The sequence below is a fragment of the Lepisma saccharinum genome, chromosome 4 (genome assembly GCF_977018435.1).
Source record: "Lepisma saccharinum chromosome 4, izLepSacc3.1, whole genome shotgun sequence".
In the NCBI taxonomy this organism is placed as follows: domain Eukaryota; kingdom Metazoa; phylum Arthropoda; class Insecta; order Zygentoma; family Lepismatidae; genus Lepisma; species Lepisma saccharinum.
Window position 1 is genome coordinate 2,682,978 of NC_139232.1, and position 22,129 is coordinate 2,705,106.

General features: G+C 41.1%; 1 protein-coding gene across 4 annotated transcripts in view; it reads left to right on the forward strand.

The window, feature by feature from the left end:
* LOC145986359 (ecdysone receptor-like) overlaps nucleotides 1-22,129 on the forward strand; it is a 1,118,076-nt gene that overhangs the window by 1,000,558 nt on the left and 95,389 nt on the right. For 3 of the 4 annotated variants that reach the window (XM_083120240.1, XM_083120243.1, XM_083120241.1), the window contains one exon: nucleotides 8,529-9,286. In XM_083120240.1, the coding sequence (XP_082976366.1) occupies nucleotides 8,791-9,286 (496 nt within the window). In that variant the 5' untranslated portion in view covers nucleotides 8,529-8,790. The remainder of the gene's footprint in view (nucleotides 1-8,528; nucleotides 9,287-22,129) is intronic. The other variant, XM_083120242.1, reaches the window with a different exon arrangement.

Genomic DNA, 22,129 nt, shown 5'->3' on the forward strand with positions numbered 1-22,129 from the left:
GTTCCCGTCGGGCTTCGGGAAAGGAGGGCGTCAAAGCTCTCGAGTTAAATGGAGCGGGATGTTTCGGAAAATCCTGGATTGTTATTATTTCTGCTGTTTGCTTTCACGATGATTCCACTGGCGGTTTCTTCACTACTCGAGAAGCTGCGTCGCTTTCTGCTCCTCTAGGATTAGTCGCGACATTGAGTCGTCAAAATAGGATAGGAGAGAAGAATCATCGACGCCTCGCTTGGGAATTTCAATTTTCAATTTCAATTTTCAATTTTCCTTTATTAGAGGGCGAGGTTCAGCCTGTGGCTGTTCTACCACCTAACCCCGATGGATACATATACATACTAAATACATTCTACCTACTGAATGTTTGTACAATAACAAACAAGGAAGAAAGAGAGAAACATAAAGAAGACACAAAAAGAACAAATACAAAATTGAGAACAAAGGCTCGTCTACACACTAAAAATAATAATAATAATAAAAAGATTGAAAACAAATACACAAGGATACACAAATTAATGGACACAATTGTGCTTGGTGTGATATGGTTAAGAATAATACAAATTAATATTAATGTTATGTGTAAAAAACATATAAATGTTCTTAATCGAACACAGGACACCATTATCCATGCTAGCTCTGTTTTTCGGAGCTGTGCGTAACCTTTAGTCTGAGAAAGCAAATTCTTTTTCGAAATGGAAATTTCCAAAGACACGAAATCTAAGAAATTACATCGGTTTGGTTTCAAACGAATCTTCATTTTATTTGCTTTCGTGGTTACGTTTAAATAAAACATTGCACTCTGATTTAGGTGGCACGGTGGCCCAGTGCATTAAGTTGTTAACTTTCGATTTTGTCACCGAAGTTCGCGTGTTCGAATCCCGATACGCTAAATAAGAATACAAATACAGAACTTAATTTTAAGATGCGCAAGTGGTAATTGTATTAACTGCATGTCAAACCTTTGTGAAAGTGTGAGAATCCTTGTATTGAAATTAATACAATTTTGTATATTTTCGAATATAAATGATCTGGCTGTTATCGATACACGTTAAATTATGTACATTGTTGCTGTTGTAATTGAAATAACAGAATTTGTACTTTCACTAAGTAGGCCGTAGAAAAATAAATTTCTGAGGCTTCCCTCACATGCTGCATTTTGATGAATTTGAACAATGCATTTTTAGCCTCCAAACTAATGGACATGGAGTACAATTTTCCATAAGGTGCATATTTAGTTATTTTCTGTAAAATGCCCTTGCATATTGAAAAAAAAATTCTGTTGTATTCTAGCGTATTTCTCCTCAAATGGCACATGCTTGAGTTTATGCACAGCAGGTCTAAACGGGACTGAACCTACAGTTTAAAGTGGAATCTGAACCAGTATGTGCCTCCACAGCGTATCGAACCTGGGATCCCTTGTTTACAAGGCGACGTTGCCGCTAAAATCAGGGAGACCCTATGTGCACATGCAAACAGGTCTTTGTGTCGATTAATAAGTTAGATAGATTGAGCGGCTCCCGTGGCGGAGTGGTTAGCACATCGCGCTACCATGCCAGGGGTCCCGGCCTGAGCATGGGTGTTTTTGAGTGTCCATTCATCATATCATCACTCATCCCCATCTTCGCAAATTAGCCAAAAGTAGCACAAAAAACGAAGTAAAATAAACTAAATCAATCAATAAGTTAGATAATGGGCATCTAAAAATGACATCAACAAATGTTTACACTTCCGTCTAGCTCTTATGGAGAATGAAAACTTACGTTTTCAGTAGGGATGTGACGAAACTGAAAATTTACCAATGCCGATGTACTCATCGATCATTTTTGGAACCGATACCGATGCCGATATTTAACCGATTCCGATACATAAGATTATTAAACAGAAATGGGATGTTTTTTCCAGCATGACAAAAATAAATTTGCTATGTACATTTGTATTGCATATCATATGTATATACATATATATATTCTCAAGAGATGCGAATGTAAATTTGCATCTACAAAAGGTTCACATAACCTTTAAGAAGAACATAGATTCTCAAGAGATTTTACATTAGTACACAAACAGTTCTTTGAAATGCAAAATGAATTCCTGTTCTTAATGTTGGAAATTTACTGCTGCCAGATTCAACTTCAGAAACACGAGTTTTGGAAGCACTTCAGGAAGTAACCTACTTCTTCTCTTATCTCAAATCTGTTCAGCAACACTGAACACTCAATCACCGAATACTGATGCAGCAGGTATGCCCAAGTATTTTCTCAGCACTTGCTTCAGGTTTGAATACTCATTTTTGAATTTCCAATACAACAGCAGGTCCTGTTTCAGCACTGTACTGTTTTATTTCCGATTTTGAGTTAGGTTGATCCTCTGAATGAGAGTTTGCAATAATGTTATTACATAAACTCTACAATAATGACGAATCATAGCCTAATTTTCAATAAATCTTAGAAAACTAGAATATAAAACTTATTAGAAGGTAAAACTCTAGTATAATCTGTACCAGTTTAAATATCGGATTTTTGCCGATGCCGATACCGATATGTCAATTTCTGCCGATTTTTATACATCTGTAATCGGCTTCGGCACATCCCTAGTTTTCAGTATTCAAAGCCATATTTTGTAATTTCTGCCATGGAGTCATTTTCTACAACCCTTCTTTCCGTCCATGTGCTTCGCGAAGTTCTATTAACTAACTTGTTCCCAAGGGAAACAAAAGAGCAGTACTGCCACGGGTTCACTCATCGCACAAGCCTCAACCAACCTCCCGACCTTTGCCTTCTGACGTCTGCAGAAATGAATCAATTGTTAGGCTAAATGCCCTCGTATTAGGTTTAGTTCTCTTAGCATAAATAATATACATTGTTGGTCGAGTTCCCGATTAAAACTACAGAGAAGGCGAAAAGCGGCGAGGTTGGTTGAGGCTTGTGCGATGAGTGAGACTCATCCCAGACAAAAGCCTGGAATATCTGTGTGTACTCGTATACAATATTATTACTAGTGTACTTTTTCCTTGGAAGTCCTGAAGTAAGCTACTTCAAGCACATGCATCAAATTTATTTTCATTGGATCACTGTACAAAACGTGAGAGAATGGAACTTTGATTTGTGACCTTGAATCCAAGACCACCAGCACACTTGCAGACTACATCCGGTTTGCAGATCCGAGCGGGAGAGATAAAAAAAGATGCTTTTATTCGGGAGTTAAGAGCGTTTTCATTTGATCGAAAGTAACAGTTCGCTGTGATCTTCAGTCTTCCGTACCCAACATCCACGGTCGGCCGGCAGGACGTGTCTCACTTGGCCTTGAGTGTGTGTGAAGTCAGGGACAATTTCTTGTTCGCGCGACGGCAGCCAACCAGAACGCGTAGAATCCCTTCGTTAGAGCTGGAGGAAAAAAAGTAGTTGAAAGAAAGAAGAAAAAAGGGGGACACGTAAGTGCTGTAAGGAGAGTAAGTGAGGAGGAGCGTCGTGTACGATGTACATAACAGCCCCAAGGGCTTTGCTCTCTCCGCGGTGAAACGTGCAGAATTCTTGAGGTTCGCTTTCGAAGTTGGTCAACCATTGATCAGGTTACGCCAGTCTTCGGTTTGTTACCAGTATCCCAGTTCTTTTTTTTGTACTTCCAGTGTTTCGTTTCAAAGTTGCCGACCTGCTTCGGTTTCCTTCGGTATCGAGCTTCGAGGACTCGATTGCCACTTGGCGCTGTTGTTTCTCTGGACGGAAAAGGTATTCTTTGATGCACAACTCGTCAGTTTGTCATGGTTTCAAGAACGTTTCGTTGTAGATTCCAGATTCCATGAGCGAGTAATTATATCGAGAAATGGTAATAGTTTCGAAACGAGACATGGCAGTCTCTCGCATCTTTGGGCGATATAGGTATCGTCCAGACGATATATCACGATATTGAAAAAAATATCGACCAGGCGATATCAATTAGACGATATATCGTGACGATATTTTGGCGATATATATCGTGTCGGCGATATATCGTCACGATATTTGGCGACATATGTCGTGGAGACGATATCACGATACGGAGAAAATATCATATCGTATTGTCTGTGACGATATTTTCTTGACGATATATCGCGATATCAAATTTCCGATGTCGTCCATCACGAGTGGGAATGTGCACATGTCACAGCGTACAGAGGTCGTTACGATCAACAACTTTCTAGAATAAAGCTTTTTGTTCGACGCCTAATTTGGACGCTATGAACCCTCGAAAAACATAATTTTATCCTGAATGTATGCAACCTGGCTGTACATATTCATAATAATATATAGTTTGCCCATACATAATCCCCTTGGTAGGTCTCACTAAGTCTTGTTGCAAAGTAAATTTGGTGCAGGCTTTTTTTTTAAAAAACCATAGACGTGAACGAGAGCGACAAACTTGGGTACCAAATCGCTTTCGATTTGTGGTGTGTGTGTGTGTGTGTGTGAGAGAGAGAGAGAGAGAGAGAGAAGAAGCATCTGATCGGCCCCGAAATAATAGAGAGACATAACACAGAGTGGAGGCACATAGTGTTTCGGATCCCACTTTAAACTGTAGTTCCATTTCCGATTAGCTTTACTGTGCATAAAGTGAACTTAAAACACAAACTCAATCAATTAACAAAGGCAATTTTAATCGGAGAGGACAACCACATTTGGCCAGTGACGCTTCCATCTCTTCATCCGCTGCAGGTTCAGTTGTATTTGGAAAAGCCATACTGTTGTTGAGAGCTACAGGTATCATGACAGATGGACACAGTGGGTACGAAATTTCACGTTTATTTTTCATGGAATCAGGAAATCAGGTTCGTGGGGTTTTGTTGTGTACTAATTTTCCGTGCTTTGTGTACTATTGTACAACTTTTATCCACTAACGGCGCTGATGAACTCTCTCTCTCTCCCTTTTTACAGTACGTTTGGCAACCATGCTGTGTACCCGACGCTCATTTGTTTCGTCCCTCCAGGAGCTTTCGGTGCCTTGTGACACGAAAATGCCCGATGTCAGTCGAGGAGAATTCAACTGATCGCTGATTCGTTGTTTCCCAGCCGCCAGATTAAAATGCGACCAGTTTAGTTCACTTTGAGCAGCCAATCGTGTGGCCAGACATGTATTTTCTCCTTACTCTTCAGCCTTTGAGAGTCGCGGTTGGTCTAGAGAGGCACGAATACCCAAAGTTATATACAGGTAATAAACATAACAACTTTAACTTAAATGGCCAATTACGTTGTGTATATAAAAAAACAATGCACAGCATTCTTGATTTTTTCTAGCGTTCAATCTTTCGAGTTAGCGATGCAAGCCTAATAACTTGAACGCCTTAGGTTGCATTGTTGTCTCGCTGTGGATGGTCTCTCGGAGCTTTCTCATTACCTGAACAAGATAAGCGGCCTCTGTGTCTGATATCGATCGCTGCGTTTATTTTCAGAAGTGGGAGAGCGTTGAACTGACCGTGGGTTGGGGGACTGATAACGTCGAATGACCTTCTGCCCTGTTTATAGCCGCAATCTGCCTCGTTCGTTGCGTGTCCAGTTTGACGCAAATTGCCGTATTGTATCAATGGCTGTAATCGTGTTTTCAAGGCTGCATACATTTTTTTTTTCGATTACTGACATAATTAAGTTAGAGTGCCTTTTGTTTGTAATGAAATTAACTTGTTGTGTATTTGGTAGTCAATGTTTACGAAACGACTTAGTTTGTGCAGTGTAGAGACAGATCACGGGGTTAGAGGCACTGCTGGAGGTCTCGGGGTCCCCAAATGAAATCAACTCTTCTGCTTATCTTCATTTTGACACACAACACAACTTGTGTTACTGTTCCTGCTTTGCTGCCATAGATTTGATTTGATTGACTTCGTTTAATTTACTTCGCTGTTGTACCACCTTTGTCCAATCGCAAAGATGAAGATGAGTGATGACATGGTTAATTTCTTTAAGGGACACTCACAAAGAACACCCAAGCCCAAACCAAGGATCTCCGGCATTGTAGCGCGCTGTGCTAACCACTCAATCGCGGTGGTCGGCTATGCTGTCATAAGCTTCCTACTTTCAGTTAATGCTACGTTGTGAGGCAAAAACCGTATGTACGTATATGTCGTCGTGTGAGAGTGGATCGTAACTCCCAAAATTCGGTTATCAGTTTTGTTTAAGTAAACTCCTCTGAAGAGATGTATATGGAGTCATATCGACATGTATCCATTCTAGCCCTTAGCAGTAAGATGGAACCACATATCCCCAATATACTGACTCTTTTTAGGAGTGAGGCATATTCCTAATAACACATTATTCCCTCTCCTGTGAATTTATTAAATTGGAGTTACGTACCTCTGGTTCTAACACGATAATTAAAAATGTGAATCTATATTACCGTTGTGGGCATCCCCCACCCTTTCCCCCCTCCTGTGACGTCACTTATCCTAGGGCCTCACCGATGGTACCGTGGTTGCTTCGTCACCTTGTAATCAAGGGGTCCCGCGTTCGATACCCGGTGGAGGCACATAGTAGTTCGGATCCCACTTTAAACAGAAGGTCCAGTCCCGATTAGCTTTACTGTGCACAAAGTGGACTTAAAACACCAAATCAATCAATCAATTAATCAATCAATCAGTCACTTATCCTGTTGGTATCTGCTATAAGGAGAAGATTATTGTGGAAGTTGGTCAGCGAAAGCAAGTTTCACATTTCCTTCGTCCGTGTGTATTTGTAAGTGTCTGAAAAATGGGCTAACTAACCTGTTTTTATACCCAATCAATTGTACAGTCACCAGCAATAAAAATGGGACACCTACATCCTGAAATATCCGCTTCTCTGCAAGGCGATAAGTGGATTTTGATAGCAAATTTTCAATAGCAACTTGTACCACCGCCATAGAGTTAGGCAACACACATAACGCCTTTGCAGGGAAGCGCGTATTTGTAATTGTGGTCAGCATCTCTTATAATTACGAGAACTTTCCACGCTCACACTTATGTTACAGATACTCATGTGATGCTCATACGTAGCAGACATGAAAATACTCAGCTATTGCTCGACGTGAACGTGCTCCTCCTGCATTTTTACCCATTTCGTTATGCTGTATGAAAAGCATCCCTCCTAGCACAATCCAATGCTCACCGCTGCAGTCTTTTTCACGTGATTCCTATCGCACTTAGCCTATTACGTTTTCGCGTGTGTTCGCAACTTGGCAACTGCACTACTTCAGAGAATCGAAGGTCGATGACTAGGGAGGTGAGAAAACGCGAAAGCAAGCAAGCTCTTGCAGTGATCGGCGCTTTAACTTTGCGGGGGCTTCCCTTATTGATCTTGTAAGAAATTAGACATCACAGACTCTGCCATTTGTTGTTTGTTGCAGTAATGTTAATTTGCAACATAAGAGGGACACACGCTAGCGTTTACAATCGATTTATGCCAACAATACAATCGCATAATGTTTGTTGTACCAACAGTTTTCCACGCAAATTATTATTCAGCATTCAGTTTCAATGCATGTAAGTTGCAGACTAGGACTCAACGTGAAGACTATCCCTTGTTTCCTTACTATCATAAAGGCATCGGTGCATTCTAAACCGTTCCGTTGAGTAGGAGAACATTTAGTTTGTTTATTGATTTACCTATGCAGATTTATACTATTGCCCCTCCAACAAAGCTATACTCTGTCCCAGAAGTCTGTGGAGAAAGCGAAGGAAAACAAGTTCTTCGCAAGTAGTGACTCGAGAGATCCATCGAATGAACGTGCGAGAGGGAAAAGAATTTCACGGCGAGGGCAACGCGACTGCACCTACCAGCCATTTGCAGCAGCGCGCACTGTTTTGTTCCGCCAAGTCACTTTCTCCCCTTCTCTGCCGTTATGCGCGGCCTTGCTCCGCAGACTCATGGGACGAATTATAGACAGTTTATGTTTTCGCATGCGTGCAAGTAAAAATACCACATTTGACCCAAGAAACAATGGCTTCAGTCGTTCATCGAAGTCGTTCAACACAGATGCATCATAGGCCCTTCCAAATCAAACATCGAATCTTTGTCTCCTTCCCCTATCTGTGATATTCATATGTCATTAATTTGGATATATTTTATATGTCTGCGTATGTGTTCATTGAACTAATGAACTGAGATGCTGTCATTTCAACAAGTGTAGATTTCTTCTGATTGGTTTTTCTTTGTAATGATAAATGATTTCTGAACTACAGGGTGAGGCGAAAGCAAGTTACATAGGTGAATGGCCACCACGGCCGCCAGACCTAACACTCCTGGATTTTTACTTGTTGGGACACGTAAAGGTCATCATGTACGCTAAGAAAACTAAGAGCGTGGACCACCTCAAAGAACGAACCATAGGCGCCATCTCTCAAATCACCCCCTGCGCACTAGCAGGCGTATTACGCAACTGGGAGTGTCGATGAACATATTGAGCATTTATTTTAATGTCACGTTTGCATGCACGTAATAATTTTCCTGTGTAACCTTGCTTTTGTCTCACTCTGTACCCTATTTAGCCCAGTGTACGAAGAGTAATTATTTATTTTTTCTGTCTTCTTTCAGATGTGGACGTTGCGGTCGTCAGCATGACTCCTAGACGTCACGTCCCGGTCTCCCATTGACGTTCCTGCGCACTCGAGCGATCGGAAGCCTGGGCCCCGGCCCTGATAGAAACCGAGAAAAGAACCCCTTTTCCCTCGGTGGTGCCGGCGAGTGCCCCCTCGCCGAGTGACCGTCGAATCTTCACCGGAAGTGGTGGCGGTGGGTTCTACGGTCGGCGACCATGAAGGAGTGGTGGCGGTAGTAGAACTCCCGCGGAGCTTCGATGGATCTCAAGCACGAATCTCCAGCCGTCTCTCTCGCCACGCACATGTTTCGCTGCAACAACAAACAATCCATCATGCTCGTACCGAAACTCGAGGCTGCCTCGGCCGCGGCCGGCGGCGTAAGCAACTGCGGGGACGGCGGCAACGGTGGGCTCGGCAGCATGGGCTGCAGCGAGCCCAGGTCGAACTCGCCCTCGATCGGTAACTCCCTGATGAGCGGCATCCTCACCGTGAAGACGGAACCGCGGGTGCAGAGTCCGGGAAGTCCGGTGGCCGTGCTGGACCAACCCACGACGAGCGGCAACAACGGCAGCAGCTTCCCGCCGTCCAAGAGATCCCGCCACGACGATTGGCTGCCGTCTCCCAGCCAGACCTCGCTCGACCAGCTGTCGCCATCCTCCGTTCTCAACGGCCATGCCTACAACGTCATGTCGAACGGTTACTCGCCCATGTCTTCGGGCAGCTACGACCCCTACAGTCCTAATGGTACGGTCGGTGAGTACTTCACGGATGTAATGCATGTTGTGATGTGTACGAATGACGACGAAAGTCCCTACCTCTAATGCTACAACAATTACGTTGCCTTGGAAATGAGCAGGGACCTTTGTCGTTGGTCTTTCAGTGGATTTGTTACCTGTTGTTGGCTGTTCATGCGTTGAAGTGTAATACAGTAATTAAAACAAATTGTTGCACATTTTGAAACACGATACTAATCGTACGTATTCCATGCTCCTATCCTGCAGAACCTTAGCATGCCATGGCCAGCTTGTACACCAGACCTCAACTCCATCAAAAATACATGGGTATTCCCAAAGATAGCTATCGTCAATTCACACACCCTCCAACAGCTCACCAAGGTTCCTGAAGAGGATGGCCATTGGGATTGTTGGCAGTCGCTTCACAGATTGTTTGACCTGCCGCGTTTTTGGTTCGCTTTTTAACAGTGCTTTTCCCGCCTCTTGTTCCTTGTAAAACACTTCGCCTACGCTTTCAATTCAACGTTTTTGCTTGTGCCCCACTTCCTGGCATATCTTATATTCTTCGGTATTAATATTACGTTCAATGCTGTAAATATCAAATTATGCAACAATTTTTTTTGAGCAATGTATATAATTGTCATTCATGCGAAAGTTGCCTGGTATATTTATATCTAACTAAATTTAATATCTTCAATAAAATATGATGACAGGTAAGTAACCTACAGTCTGTCTCAGGAATCTGGAAGCGAGGCAGCGCATAACGGTAGAGGAGAGGAGAAAGCGAGTGGACGGAGCTATAGTGCAGGAGGCCTTAGAAAGATCGTTTTGCGGGCTTGCAGCAGACGACAATATGAGGGTGTGTCTGCGAGAACCAATCAGGTCCGCGAATGAGCGAGCCCGGTTGCCACAGCTATAGTGGAACCACGAGCAAAACAACCTGCGCAGACCCGCAAGTCCTGTGCACCGTACCCCCGCGAGTAGGGGAGGGGGAGAGTGGACCATGCTTCCTTATGGCCCGAGGTGGAGGGAGAAAGGGAAAGCTGCGCGGGGACTTTTCGTCCCAAGGTTTTTTTTCCTTGTGGTCGATCTATAGCTTCGCTGCACCCTTCTGGAAGGGTGAGTGACCTCTGCCTCTTCCTACCTCGGCCTGTTTGTTCGGCTGAGGAGCAGACGACACGAGAGTATCGGCAATAGTGTGCGAGCGACATCTGCTGTTAGCCCGCAAGATGCTCTTTCTAAGGCCTCCTGCACTATAAACTGCGCGCTGCTGCAAACGGCTGGTAGCTGCAGGCACGTTTACCCGCCATCCACTCAATCCCCTCTCACGCTTCATTGGTGTAGCCCTCTCGAGTCCTATTTGCGCAGAGGACTTGCTTCCTCTATAGATTACCAGGACAAAGTGTATACGCTGTCGTGTAAAACCTGCCAGTCGCAACTGTGGACTTATTCTCCTTCGCATATCTTCTCCTTGCGTATCATCCAGAGGACTATGGGTTGAAATCACCACGCACACACAACGCCCGATGGTTAGATTGCGATTGGATTTTTAGATCAGTCCTAAATATCGGCAGCTGGACAAATGATCTTCAACCTTTTGGAGATAGAGGATGAGGGCTTCGGATCGTCAGCGACGTCTAATAAAAGGAAAGAAGGGCGCTCCAGCCTCTCGTGTTCATGAAAAAGCTTAATCTCCAGAAGACGATAAACGATAGCGGCGCCGAGGATGTGGGCGGAGCAATAAATTTCCCTAATGCTTCGCGAGTTGGGCGTCATAGAAATGGCACATCTTTTGTCTTGTGGAGGATGATAAATGGCAGTTCGAAAGGAGGCGGTCTGCTGAATTAATTTTCACTTTCGTACTCGCGCATATTGTATTCCGCGTTATTGTGCAACACCTGCCGGGAACCAATCTGTGGAGTTGATCTATTTAGATTTCAGTCGCGGTTGCGGATCAAAATGCAATTTCTCAGTGTTAACTCAAAATCTCCCGTAAACACGGCTGATCTCTTCCGTGATTTTCCTGTAATTAGAGTTGAATCAGAATTGCGCCTGTAAAATATGCGTGGGTTCACCTAACTCCTAATGATCAAGGAACATCGTGTTCATCCGGTTTTAGTCTTCGTTTGTCTTATTTGAATTTGTCTGACAACAAAAATCTGCTCAGTATATATCATTGATTGAATTGTTGTTTTAAGTCCACTTTATGCACAGATAGGCTTAAAGTGGAATACGAACCACTGTGTCTCAACCGGATATCGAACCGGGGACCCCTTGATTACAAGGCGACGACGTTACTAGTACTCCATCGGGGAGGCCACTAAGGGAAGAGATAATAAGAAACACAGGCCCTACAGAGGACCTAGCTGGTTGTAAGTCCAGACACCAGAGCTTCGTTAGCCTGCAAAATGCAGTACAGGGTGCACTACGCGGAAGAGAGGTCAACATTTCAGTGTCCGTAGAAACGGTCATCCCTCATACCCCAGTCGATAAGAGAGAGAATATTTACAGTAAAACCTCGTTAATCCGAACTCATGGGGGGATAAGTTGACCGGTTTAACGAAAGTCCGGATTAACTGAAATAACCTAAAAGAACAGTAGAAAGTGCATTAAAACTCAGTTTATAGCAACAAAACACGTTTATTATGGTGTATTTAAAGGGCATAGGCCTAAATACACTATACAGTACAGTAAAATGTAAAGCAATACTCTACATGCATTGCAGTACGAGGGTATTACTGTATCAATGCGGCTCCTTCCGAAAGCATTCAGCTTTTTTTTTTTTTTTTTTTTTTTTGCCAGGATTAAGCGAAGTCCGGCTTATCGGGGTTTTACTGTATATGGACCTCAGCATAGTGAGAGCTACAAGCTACCCCATAAGAAAAAACGTCCTGCTTTTATTTTACGAGTTCTCCGGCTTGCACCGCACCATATTAGTGTGATATTCCCTATGCAATAGCATAGGGTTTTCCATCGCAAGGAGCAACTTTTAAAACTGACAGGAATTACAAAACAAAATTGTGACTAATATTGTACATCAATGAAAAGATGAGATTTCGGAGAATACGTCGATATATTTGTTATACCTTATACCTTAAGAAATGGAATAAAGCGAATGCTCCTAGCCGGCGTCCTATCCGGAACCGCAGCCAATCGGAGTCGCCGCTGCAATCACGTGAGGCTGCGGCACTCCCAGCAGCCATCGCGGCAGTTGAACTTCAGAACGGAATGGCTACTAGATTTTCTTTTAAAATACATGATATCCTTAATCCAGTAATTCTTTACCTATTTTCTGAAAGGTATGTGTCATATATAGACGTATTGTCCGAAATCTCTTTTTACATTTATGTACGGTACACATCATAATTTTGTTTCATGCTGCCACAATTTAATTGAACCATTGCGATAGAAAATCCAATGCGATCGCACAGGGTAATAGCACGTGACGGGTTTGTTTGGATTCGATCTTGCTCAGTTGTCTGCTAGTGACGTCAGCATTTATATTGTCCATTCTAATTTCAACTGTGCGATTAATCAATCGTTTTGCTATCCAGGAGATCTACAGAGAGAGAGAGAGAGAGATAGTGAATATGCAAGTTCAAGACTGTAGTATCGCCTCTGGGTGGTGGGGAGAATGAAGCATGAATATGCAGAGGCGAGAATGTGAAGGCAGTGGAGTGGGAGGTGGGTGTAGTGAATATTCCTACAAGCGAGAGTGATTCCACGAGGAGAGGATGACGACGGGGGGAGGCGTACGTAATGGCTGCGGCAGATATTGGGAATACCACACAGAATATTTGCAATGTATAATACAAATGATTGTTCAAGCCGGAAGTTGGAAGACAATGGACAATGAAGAGAGTTGCTGCTGCATGACTCGGAAGCCTGTATTCGTGCATTGGCAGACAATCGCTGTTTCTGATATTCCCCAAGCGTCCGTTTGTAGTCCAGAGAAGTTTGGCTGGCGATTTTATTTTTTCTTGCTCGGAAGGAAGAGGGGGTTGGAAACATATTTACATGCTCCTTTCAGATTTCATCCTTTTATATATTCTGAGACTCCACTGATAAACTATAAAAATATTCATTGTCAGAAAAAAAAGATGCAATGCTTCAATATTTTGTTTGGCCATTTCTTGATATGTATTACTTACACGCATCCTATCAGTTGAATCTTCGTACAGTTATATTAGAAATGAGTAGCGAATTGCGGATTCGTCTTTATTGTCTGTTCGGCATACCGAGTAGCGTAGTTATTACCACTATCGTCTTGCTATAAAGTGTACGGTTTTCAGAAGCTCTGAGCTAAATTTAAACTGTCAGTCTAGTCCAGTGTAACTTCTCTAACTTTGTCCAAATTTAATTTTATTTATTTATGTTTATTTGTTTGGTTTGAACCTGCGTCAGTTGGTCACTCAGATTCCTTCCGCAGATTTTGGTTACAATCGTTGTAGCGAAAAATTACACTGCAGTTTCTTCGTGACAAGTGCATCCAGCGATTATTTAATAACACTTGAAACAAACCTTCTACTCTTAAAATTCACATTATATGAGCAAGTTTAGTTAGGAATGTTTCTGCAACTTGAAAGTCGTATTTAGTCACCAGGCTATTATGGTAGAACCTTTTTTGAAGCTTTCTTTCTCTCGGAGGTACACCCAACGGCGAAAGAAACAGTGGGCGAATTGTCCGCCACCATTTTCATTAGGTCTGTATTACACAATGTGATGCAATGAATTGAAATAGTGACGTCAATAAGCAGAGGACAATGCTTGCTTCGAACCAACATAGTTTCATTCCTTAAAACAACACAGGATGTAGAATAAAAAAGTGATGAAAATAGAGGTGGACAATTTGCCTACCATTATCTTTGCCGTTGACTGTACTGCTTACTTCCTCCTAACCGTTCCTCCTAACCCGCTTTGTGCGAACGTCAATGAGAGTCAGCAAAGCGAGAAGTGAAGTAAACTCAGATTCGTAATAGATTGCTATCAAATAGGTTGAGAAGGGGTGTTTTTTTGCAGTTCTCAAATTTAATCCATCAAGGCGAGCTGAAAGGTATATATTTTTCCAGAGATCCACGGGAAATCTGTGAGGAGGAGACTTTTGTATTCCCTGTTATTTCCTTCGCTTTGGTCGTCACCGTATGAATGGATCTCTTGATGAAAAACTCTATAAATAGGAAATGGCAATTTTGTGGGAGGTTATGGAGCATCACACGATTGAAATGTGTATTGGATTCACAGGTTTGCTTGGTTGCTTTCTGATGGCAGGTTCTCTGTTGAAGCGTCACGATTTGTGTCTTTTAGGTTTGTATCCCACATAAGAACTTCAAGGTGAATGTAGAGATGGTCAAATAAATTTTGTTATTACCTAGGGACTCGAGCGGACGGAAACAATTAAATCTGACGCATAAAACTAAAAAGTACAGGAAGAGCTGATTCATAACCTCTGTTGCCTAAAGCTAACGCTGAAATTGACCAGCAATGTTTAAACTTTTGCATCTGTTGTTTTAACAGGAGGCATGCATTCTATCTGTCATTTTTATAGTTTTCATTTGTGGTAATTTCGTTTGCATCAAATCGTTCATTTTTAGTGTCATGTACTGTTTATTTGTCCAGAGTTAGGTGGCAGAGTAGTCGAAAACTTAACTCCGTTCTGTAGTAAATAACAAAAAAATTATATTTTGTTGTTTCATTTTAACTAAGCAAGTTCATCGCTATAGCTCAACTAGTATTGGTTTCCTACAGCTGAAATTCAATATAGCTTTTGTTGTCCTATAGCTGAAGTTGAATGAAGCTTTTGTTTTATATAGCTGAAATTGAAGTTGAATGTAGGCTTTGTTTCCTGTAGCTGAAGTTGAATGCAGCCTTTGTTTCCTGTAGCTGAAATTGAATGTAGCCTTTGTTTCCTGTAGCTGAAATTGAATGTAGCCTTCCTTTGTTTTCTGTAGTTGAGATTGAATGGCATTTGTTTCCTGTAGCTGAGTTCAATGTAGCCTTGGTTTTCTATAGCTGAAATTTAATGTACCCTTTGTTTCTGTAGTTGAAGTTTAATGTTTGGTTTCCTACACCTAGAACAAAAAATAATATTTGTTTTCTGTAGCTATCGCTCAACGGATATCTCTTGAAAAGAATAAGTGACATTCACATTCACAAGTAGCATGTTCAACAAAGGACATATTATTCAAAGAATTATTAAGTGAATGACAAAAAAGCGACCATAAGTTTCTGATCACACTGTGTCGTGTCCAGTTGGTAAAAGTGTTGGTCATTGTAAGACGTAAGTAATTTTTTTATTATTTTTCAAATAAATAATTAAATAAAGAAGTAAGTGACGGTAATTCTTACCTAAAAGTGAAGAAGCATTGGCTTCGACTGTTATGCATGATTAGAAATTATGGGAGAATATTATTATTACATATGTTAGTAATTTTAGGGTGAAGGGGTGACCCTTTCGGAATGTATCCCAATTGCCAATTCTATTCCACGTAGTACTATTGCTGACTAACGAGGCTCTGGCGTAAGAATTCTCAGCCAGTGTATTCTTTTGTGGTATTTGTCTTATGTGCCGTTCGTGTGTGTGTGTTTCATACCCTCCGATATGTCGTGTTTGTAACGTTATTTTAAGTATTGGCCATATTCTTGTTGAATGTGCCGATTTTGCTTTCCTCAGGCAGACTTTTAATTTGCCCAACTGTTTGTCATACCTGTTGGGAGATGGCGACACTGTTTTATCAAATGTTTTTAGCTTTTCGCGAAGAGCTGGAGTCTTCCACTGTCTATGAGGAGGGTTTTAGTTCATTCTTACTTTTTAATGTGTTGTATTTGTCTTGTGCAGGTCCCTTTACAACCTTGTACTTTTAAGTTTTCTCAAGGGACTTTTTACATCCCTTGTTTTAAACTTTTAAGTAAGATTTTAGATAAGGAGATATTTCCCCGTGTACAAGGGTGCAAAATGGCTTAATGTGCCGGCGCGCCCAACAATTTTAATTCAATCAATCCATTCGTCCTCATCTTCACAATTAGCCAAAAGCCAAAGTGTCAGAGACGCGAAGCACATGGAATCAAATTAACTTATACAGTAGTTGTGTAAAGTAGACATTTATTCGAAAACTAATATTCACGTAGCCTGAGAGTCCTTCCGCAACCTGAGAGTGGCACGTGTAAGGGTCTTGAGTTTGAGACCGCTGCAGTAGACGCTTCCTTCCTGCAGGTGAAGTTTGACTTCACTCGCATGAGATCCGTTGTTCGTTGTCTGAAGGTCGTGTACTGTTCCATGCTGAAGTTGACCTGTGGCTTACAGCCTTGAACCAACGGGAAGAAACACTTTTAGGTAGAAAAAAATACACAAAGAAGACATTGTCTGATCCAGGAAGGGAGCCAATGGGGGAGGTGAAGGACAAACATTCGCATATCTCTTTTCCGGAATGTTGCTTTGGAATATTTCAAATTAGTGCTGGCTACATCTGCATGTGTCCTTCGGAACTTTCATATTCCTCTGCGAGCAGAAACTCCAGGAAACAGTATAATGCTGTTTAATGTTTTCGAGTTGGTCGAGAACTTTTTTAAACATTTTTCCTGGGAAAGTTAATTGTACTTGTGAAGGTAAGAGTTATTAAAAGTTGTTTCACGTGCCAAGCACCATAAATTGGGTGATGTTCAAGCAACGGGAAAGATAATCGTATTAGTCACACTACTGGAACAACTTGACGCGGATTGTTAGTTTAATTCTTGCGGGTTGGTTTTCGTCATGAAATAGTCACCCCACGCTCTCCATATTTTCATAAACTAGGGTGGTGAAGGGACTTCGCCCACGGAGACCAGTTCTTGAATCACTTGCTGGGAGTTGCCTCTTCCAATGATGGCGGTTGAAATGAAATAAATGTTTTGAAGCTTCAGAATGAGTATCGAATCCGGGACCCATTGATTACAAGGCGACAACGTTACCACTACCCCATCGTGGAGGTAGATTTCCATATGGAATCAATATTAACAGCAATCCTTAAGCAATGCAAATAAAATATACCGATACACAGTGTTGAAATGTGTGTACAGATTAATAAATCGTTGCAAACAAACGAAGCCGTAAACTAGACGAAACTTGATGGCTCAACAGCTTTTGAGCTCTTCTCTGGACGATGAGTAATAGAGGTCAAGTCCCGTGGTAGACTGGAGACCACTATTTCTTTTCAAGTAGTTCCGCAACTCACAATGCAGGGTCAACGCAGAGTTTTCGAGCTCCGACCGGAGCACAAATAGCAAGAGCACTTAATCATTAGCATACTCGCAAGCCCAATAGAAAGAATAAATAAAATAAAGGTCCTCTAAAATATTCGGCCTCATATCTATTTCCATGATCTCTGGTTAAAGCCAGCACTTTCTAATTACACTGTGATGAGCTCTTGTGCTTACGAAATCGGCACAACTCTTTAATTTTATTTGACAGTAGGCCTACAAGCCGATAAGAGAAAATGCTTGCTGTCCTGTTCCAACTAAAGTCCTGTTTACATTGGTCGAGTAGAGAGGAGAGTAGCTGGAGCGAGTCGGGTAAAGCGAGCTACTTGGATAGTACTGGAGCCAGTACTCGCTCCAGTAGTCAGGCCAGTCTAGTGGCTGTCGAAGGACTCGACCGAGTTGATGTAAACGCAATGTTAAAGAGTGTTCACACAAAAGAAACTACGGGCATATGAGGACTATAAGTGCAGGAGATGAGACTTGATATATTTGGCGTAGGATAAGTATATATATATATATCAGTGGCGTATGCTGAGTCGAAGACCTGGACTAGCTCACTATGACACCTGGTCCGAGGGGAGAAAACTAGGGTCATTCTTGACGTCTGCAAGGAAACCACGTGCCATCCCAACGGTAGCGAGGTTGCAAACTTATAAAAATTCAGGTTGCCAACTTATAAAAATTGAATGTTGCCGAATTATAACAATTCAAGTTGAAAACTTACAAACATTCAGGTTGCCAACTTATAAAGATTCAGTTTGCCAACTCCTAAGAATTCAGATTGGCAATTCCTAAGAATTCAGGTTGTCAACTTCGCCAACGACGTCCATGGGTTCTCATTCTGTCAAAATAGCAGCAAACAACTACAGCCACTCTCCCACTTTGGAAAGTGTGTAAACATCTACTCGCCACAGAAGGGTCGAGTCGAGCAGACAGGCCAGTAACTCTTCCGTTTACTCGACCAATGTACTTCTGTACCTCCCGGCGAGGTAGGATTCATTCAAAGTGGGTTTCGCTTCAAGCGAAAGTGCGAGTGGTTGCATGTACCGCTGCATCGAAAGAATAGCGCGGCAGGAAGTGAAACATTGACCTACTGACTGTCGATTTTATCATCTCTCTTTTACGTTGAACAACGCAGCCTCAAATATGGAACTCTGTAAAAGTAATTAGAAATCATTATGATGACCATGATTTTTACTTGACAAACTTTAAAAAAAATTACAAGAATTATATATTACAGGAAATAACAGAATTTTATACTACATTACTTGATCTGATTATAAGTGTTAAAAATGACATGCGTTGTTGTGTTTTCGGATATTTTTAACCAACCCAAGGCACATTCATAGGGCAGCTCTGGAAATGATTGTGATCTGAACACCACTTCCTACACCACTTTTTCAAGAACTAAAACTTTTTAAAATGAGGGAAAGTTTCCGTAATTCTACGTGCCAAATGTATTCTCAGCTTAGAACTTTTCTCGAAAACCCTCAAACCGAATTATTCCTTACTGGCACAGATTACTGTCTTTCCTCCAAGTTCACGGATACATGTTGTGTACGTGTCTTACATTCGTTCCCGCATTGGTAATAACAATATAATGACCTTGGTATATTTGTTAATTCGTTTTATATTCTGTAGACCTACGCATTGCATTATATACGACGAGGTTCATGTGAATCAGTGATGTTCAGTAATCCTATAGAATCCCAATTATATTTTAAATTTTCTGCGGCAGATTTGTTGCATGATATTGAACAGTGCGTTGCTTTCTGAAGCTTTACCAAGACGCTAAAGTTAAGACACTCCTGCATAGTGGGCATATGGGGGGGGAGGCAGTATAAACATTCTTGATAGACAAGGCTTGACATTAAGAGGCCATAGTGTCGGCAAGAGACCCCCAACGCCTCTTAATCACCGCCACTGGACCCCACACATTCACAATCTCGTACAATTGTGGATTTCCAATCAGATGCAAACTTAATACCCGTAGAATGGCATGGAGCATTGAACTATATAGTATATGCTATATATAGTTCAACGGCAATTGAACTATACATATAGTTCAATGACATGGCATGGACTGACAAAGTTGACAACATCTTTAGATACAAGAAATAAATAACTCTATTTATTCATTTTCTTTACCCTTGCTGCAAGACAAGTTGTCAACGCACATTCAGACTATTTCCCGCTTATTCTGTTTTGTCCTTTCTTCCAGGACATTTCGCACACAAAAGTATTACAAGAATTCAAAAGGAACCCTTAAAAGCGAGTCGTGTTTCTCGCTGAAACTTTCCATTCACTTCGGGTGTTTTTAGACATCAAGTCAAAATGTTGCCATGCAGGCACTGTACGTTCTCCTTGTGACATGATACGGCTTCCTAGTTCTAGTTCATCAATATGTCGGAATTTTCCTCTTTCGTTGAATTGAACACGAAATCTCTCTCCATTCGTTGTTTTTGGTGTCCTTGTTGAAGTGATTGATACTGATTTTTCTTATATTACAACGTTTATATAGGTACTAAAGTATGGTTCAAGCAAATCTATTTTTAGAGTGATCCCAGGGAAACTGTACCATACGTGCGGAATATAATACATCAAGGAGCTTTGTTTTAAGACTGGTGGTTCATGATAGATGGTCTTTTTAAGTAACTGTTAAGAGGTTTTTTTTCTTTTGCATTAACCGAATTGACGAATTTAACTATTCTTATTCGTTTACAATACGTGTAACGTGTAAGAAAATTTGACCTCGAAAATTTCGTCCCGATACGAACACTTATAGTTTTGTTCTGATTAATTTTGTTCGACATATCCTTCCGTGAGGAGAACGGGTGAAGTCGTGATTTTTGTGCACTATGCAGTTCGAGAATCACCATATGGAAACCGTGAAAATAAGTTATTATTTCTTTCAAGGTAACAGTTACTGAATTACTTTAGAGGTACTGTTTCCGATTCGAGACTGCAAGGAAACGTTTTAAGAACGTGCAAAAAAATGTCATAATTTGAAAATAATTTAATTTCAATGGGGGAAAAATCATTTTCTTTCTAAATAGTCTCAGAATAGCGGCATCACATCATTTACTAGAGGCAACCGGGGGGCATTCATAACAACATGTGTGAGTGATTCCGTAATGATGTTATATTGACAACCGTTCACACGACGTCGTTTACAATAAACTTTGCCCTTTGTAACATGTTATCGATGTTTCCGTACTTCATTGGGTCATTTAACGTTTCTCCCAAAATTATAGGGTTCCTAGACATTTCAGAAAAATATACGGGACACTTATTTTTGAAGGCTACGATGCACAATACGTCCTTCTTCTAACGGAACGTGTTATATCTTGTTTTAAAGCTTGACTTTACGCATCCCACTTTTTATGCCAATTTAAAAAAACAAAAACTTTTGAGATTATGCGGTGAAATACAGTAGCATATCTTCTATGAAAAAATTTGGGTAAGGAAACTTGTAATATGGATACATACACTAAATGACATTAATTTTTAATTTTTTAATGTAATTTTCTAGTATTATCACTCATTGTTATATCTAATTGCGTGAGGAGTTTCGTTGTGTGCGCAAGTCAGCGGAGTTTAGTCGCCCTCAAATTAGATTCTCTGCAATGCTTATAAGTCGGGCTCTAAAGTTGAGGAAAAATCCTTTTCTTTCCTAGTGTCCGAAGACGAGGCCCAACATAATATATGTTCATTTTGGGTCATTGTAGGCCAGAAAAAGGTGGGTTTTATTTGTTCTTTTTTTTTCGGCGTTTTTTTCTTTGGCTTATTGGTCCTTTTTTAGCCTTCTTTTTAAGTCTTAACGGCTTTCTTTTGCAACTTCACCTTCTTTCGACTACGTTTTTCCTGCCCATTCTAAATTCGAATCATCATCAGTTCATCACCTCTTAAAAATCCTTTCTGTAGTAAAGAAATAAAAAGAAAGAAAGAAAGAAAAATATATTTGAACCATCCCTGAAACGAGAGAAAAACCTTTTTGGACGACTGAAATAGGATCCGAAGTCCTATTTCTGTAACCCTGGCGTGGTTAGGCTAAATATGGTTCTTCAAATATGATTTTTCAAATTGCTGTTAATCTAAAAAATATATAATGTCTGAAAGAAGATGCATTTCATTCATATAGTTTGTTCGCACTGTGTGTTCCATACCACCAGAATTTTGTATTTTTTTATTCATTAAATATGTAATTAAAACTGAAGTTATTAATTAATTTGGATCACATTCATACGTCCCTTATTCCGTTTGTAGGTCCTTTTTTTGATATTTTTAGGTGGTTTTATCCGTAGCTTACCACAGTGGGTTAAATTTCTCCAGTACGGGTGAGAACAGAAAATAGCGAGGCCAGGTTGACTCAACTATTCATATCGTTGAAATACGGGACTTTTGTCGGGATAATGGGACGGACACATTAACGAAACACGGTACGTTTCCGTATTTTGCGGGACGTCTGGGAACCATACATAAATATCGTAAATGTAGCTTAGAAGTACTGTAGTTGTATATCTCTGCCTGTTTCATTTTTACAAGCTCTGATAGCTGCTGTGTCAGTTGGAGTAGAGGCTTAAACGTCAACCATCAGGAGTCGCACTTTCTAGAAACGCTGTTCACGCTG